Source organism: Arvicola amphibius, chromosome 3, assembly GCF_903992535.2.
Source record: "Arvicola amphibius chromosome 3, mArvAmp1.2, whole genome shotgun sequence".
NCBI classification, from domain to species: domain Eukaryota; kingdom Metazoa; phylum Chordata; class Mammalia; order Rodentia; family Cricetidae; genus Arvicola; species Arvicola amphibius.
The window spans coordinates 48,260,830-48,265,392 of record NC_052049.1 but is presented as its reverse complement, the minus strand read 5'-3'; the positions used below and the strand labels follow the sequence as shown (position 1 = coordinate 48,265,392).

General features: G+C 41.3%; 1 protein-coding gene across 1 annotated transcript in view; it reads left to right on the top strand.

Moving 5' to 3' along the window:
• The first annotated feature begins 88 nt into the window (after window positions 1–88).
• Mrps27 (mitochondrial ribosomal protein S27) overlaps window positions 89–4,563 on the top strand; it is an 83,219-nt gene continuing 78,744 nt past the window's right edge. The window contains exon 1 of the mRNA XM_038322975.1: window positions 89–196. Within this exon, the coding sequence (XP_038178903.1) occupies window positions 124–196 (73 nt within the window). The 5' untranslated portion in view covers window positions 89–123. The remainder of the gene's footprint in view (window positions 197–4,563) is intronic.

The following is a 4,563-nucleotide window of genomic DNA, read 5'->3' as shown; positions in this document are numbered from 1 at the left end:
CGGCACCCGGACAGGGGGGAAGCGCCCCAAGCGGTCCACTTCCGGCGGAGGCGGGCTCTGCCCCCGCCCCGCCCATCTCTGGCTCTGACCCCCGGGCCGGCGTTCCACTTGGTACGCTTCAAGATGGCGGCCCCCATGGTGCGGTGTGGGATGCTCTTGGCTCGGAGAATAGCTACGGCTCGCCTTTCCCTGGCAGGTTGGTGGCTGCTGCCTTGGAGGGGCAGCTCCATTGGGCCCCTCAATACTCTCTTCACTGAATTAAGGGAACGATAAGCTTTCAAGAAGGACGTAAATGCTTCTGGGATCCGGTTGCTAGAGAAGCCGTTTAGGTTGTCGGTAGCGTAGAAAGGAAAAGGAACTCATTTCCTTTAAGGATTAGTACCTGCCAGTTCAAAATTATGTGAAGTAAAGGAAGCCTATAGCATGAGAGATTTTGAGTATGTCTTGCAGGTTTAATGTGTTAAGCCAGTAGACATTTTGCTTACCATGAAAAATCCAAATTATGTTCACGCCTGGGGCCAGAATAGCCTTCTTCCACCTGAGAATTCTTTGGAGGGCCATTAGGCTAAAGTTTTCTTTGCCTGATCACTGTCTCGTACTTGATGGGCCGGATCCCTGTTCTTCACCTCGTGAAAGAATATTTCTTTACTAACTTCGCTTTCCCCAGTGACCTTGGTCACAACTTCTGCCACACATTTCATTTTTACCGTCTCCCACGTGTAGGTGAACAAGTGTTAATGGTTGTCCTTAGAGCACTTTGCTGTCTGAGTTGAGTTGTGCGCCACTCAAAGCCTTTATAGTGGATTTGATGATGAAAACACATTTTAAAGTATTTAAAGAAGCCAAGTTTGCAATGGTTACAATTTCATAATCCTTGAAGATATGCCGGATTATAGGAGTTAAATGTACTAACCACACTTGGATGTTTCCAGTGCTGCTAATCTCCTCTTTTCAGTCAACCTCCCTTAACACTAGCTTTTGAAAAAAGCTATACACACTTGCTCACACTGCTTAATGTACACCCCTTAAGAAACTTCATAGTTGACCTCAAGAGTTTTCTGAAGATTAGGAGGTTGAACTACCTAGTAAAAAAAAAGTTGCTTATCACACATTTGGCAAATTGGTACGAACAATACTTGGTACTAACGTAAGAATTTTCTGTAGAGCTACTTACCATATTTAATTAGGATTTCTAGTAAGTTCTCTGAAATCTACTAAGACCCTGTCTAGTAGATAAGGGAGAGTATGTTGGTTGCTTATAATGTTTGGGGCAGCCATTCTAACAAGGGAATGGAAAGTACATGGAGCAACATTGAGAGAACCTTTAGCCTAGTGGCTTGATTTCAGTTTAAACTAGCAAATTTATACTGCACCTGTGCCATTCCAACATGGTAGTTGCTAGTACATGTAGCTATTTAAATTTAAGTTGAAGATACATATTTAAAAACTAAGTTTTTTAGTGGTAGAAAGTGTTTTTAAGTGTTCAGTGGATCTATGTAGCTGGTGGCTTTTGTCTCAGAATAGACATTTAGAATAGAACATTTCCATTACTACAGTATGTTATATCGGACAAACACTACATTGGGCCATAGATGGAGGCTATAGGGAGACAATATAAGTTCACAGGACTCAAGATTTGGGTGTGTGGATAAATACCTTGACTTATAATGAAATGTTTGATATGGAAAAGTACTCTCTGCTTTGTACAAACTCATAACAGGCCAGTTAGCATATGAAACATTGAGACTTCTATCTAGTCTACTTAAAATACGATGAGAAACAGCTAAAATCATCAAAAAGACAGAAGAAAAGTTAACTGAGAACAACAAAGACAAGTAATGGAAAAGATAGAAGATGGACCTTTACTACCATTGATAGGATTCTGCTTGCAAAAAGACTGGTGGGTGAGAGCCTGGAGGCCTCATGGTGAGCGAGAGACAAATATCCCTTACAGACAGTGCTTAAGTGGGGAGTTTTATTAGATAAAGGGGGAAGGGGACAGAAGAGACTGAGGGGGGGGAGTAGGCGGAGTTTAGCCTTTTAAAGTGACAGGATACTGCCTGCCCTGACGTGTTCTGCTAGGTCCTCAAGGGCATGGCCAGGTTCATCTGAATGCTGACAACCATTGTTTAGTAGACATTAAGAGACTGAATCCTGGGGCTGGAGAGATGGCTCAGCGGTTAAGAGCATTGCCTGCTCTTCCAAAGATCCTGAGTTCAATTCCCAGCAACCACATGGTGGCTTACAACCATCTGTAATGAGGTCTGGTGCCCTCTTCTGGCCTGCAGGCATACATGTAGACAGAATATTGTATACATAATAAATAAATAAATATAAAAAAAGAGAGACTGAATCCTCAACTACCATGCTGAAATAGGTAGTATTCCCTCATTCTGTGTATGATGAAAGACAGTCAGAGGTGCTGTGTGATTTGATCAGTTTTTCGTAGCATTTATTATTGGCAAGCCAAGGATTAGAAGTTAACTTGTGACTCTAAAGCTTGTCTGTTTCCACAGTCACATTATTGGCATCTTTCAACAGCAGCAAACACTTGGAGACACTCAATTAAAGGCCCAGATAATGAGCCAGGCGTGGTGACACACGCCTTTAATCCTAGCACCGGGGAGGTAGGGGTAGGTGGATCTCTGAGTTCAAGGCCAGCCTGGTCTACTAAGTAACTTCTAGGACAGCCAGGGCTGAAACAGAGAAATCCTGTCTCGAAATAATAAAAACAAACAGTAAAGGCTGAAATAACAATAACATGTATAAGGAACAGATGTTTTATTCTCCAAATTTTGAGGTTCTGGTCCTTAAAAGTATTACAGAATTCAAAGGAGAAAATATATATATATATATTATTGAGGATACTTATTTTAAAGAGTATTGTTGCCTAAAGGAGAGTGATCTAAGGATAGTAGGCATGAGAAGATTCTCTAGTTCTTTGAGATAGAATCCCACTATGTAGGGTTGGTTGCTTTGAAACTCTGCATAGGGCAGGTAGGCCTTGAACATGCAGGTGCACCCACCTTTGCCTCAGCCTAGCTAAGTAAACATTTTGAGTGGCCCGGATTGGGCAGGCTGAGCCCTAAGCCTGTGAGTCTGAAGTCTGTCCTCTGACTCATTCAAATGTGGTCTGAGGACTTCCATTGTCATCACCCAGTTACTTGTTAGATATGCAGAATCTGTCTGCCCTCTCGACCTGCAGAACTACTGTCTGCATCTTAATGAGATTCATATGCATAGTAAAGTGTAGAGTCCTATCCAGGTTTTCCACTTTGCTTCTGGCTGACTTCCTTTAATCTTTTGCCCCTGGCTGTAGAAATTCTTTGGCTATAACATTAATATACAAGCTCTCAGTGTATAGTGATGGAAAGACTTTCATAAAGCAGCACAGAAAGATGAGTGTGCTGTTTTATTTTTTTAAATGTGTGTGTTTGTATGTGTGAGCGTGCATGCTTGTATGTATGCATGTATGTAGAGGTCAGATGTTATCTTCAGTCACTATATAAGCTCAGGTTGTAACGTCCATGTGATCTATTGTGATCTCTGCACTGCTGCCATGTATTTTGGAGTTCTTCTTTCCCTTTGAGATGGAATTCACATGCTGTACAACTCACTCTGAAAGTACACAGTTCTGACTTTCAGTAGAGTTGTGCGAGCATCTGCACAGCCAACTTAGGATATTTTTATCACACCCCCAAAGAAATCTATATTCATTAGCAGTTACTTTCATTTTCCCAGACCCCATTCCCAGGTCTAGGCAACGAGTAACCTCCTTGCTCTCTAGATTAGCCTATTCTGATGTTTCATGGAAGTGGATTACGGTATGTGCTCTTTTGAGACTGATATCTTTTTCACTTGAATATTTTCAATATTCTTATTTTTAAATTGCTCAATAATGTTTCCTTATAACCTGTGGATATTCTGGCTTCTGCTTTTTTTTTGTGTGTGTTTGTTTTTTTTTTGTTTTTCGAGACAGGGTTTCCCTGTAGTTTCTAAAGCCTGTCCTGGAACTAGCTCTTTATCCATTATTAACAATGCTTCCAAGAACACTGGTATATAAATTTGATGTAAATTTAAGTTTTCATTCTTATATCTACCTAGTAGGAGAATTACTAGGTCACTTGGCTATTGTGATAACACTTGGGTGCTGCCTGTTTTCCCAAGCACTTGCACCCCAGTATAGTCTTAACAGAGATGTATAAAGTTCTGATTTCACCTGTAGCTGTATTTTTTTGCTTTATGATTGTGATCTTCATAGTGGGCAGCTTTGCTTTGTATTTTCCTAGTGGCCAGTGATGGTAACCATCTTTGCTTGTGCCTCTGTTTGTGTGTGTTGTGTTCATGTATTCAACTGTCCATAATGGTTCTGCATTTTTTTTTTAATTCAGCCAATCACAAATCAAAAATACTTTTTAAAAAAATTGCATCTGGGGCCTGGAGAGTGCTTACTGCTCTGGCTGAGGACCAGAGTGTGCTTCCCAGCACCCATGGGTAGCTAATGATTGCCTATAACCCCATCTTAGGGAACCCAAGGTTCTTTTCTGACCTTCATGGGCATAT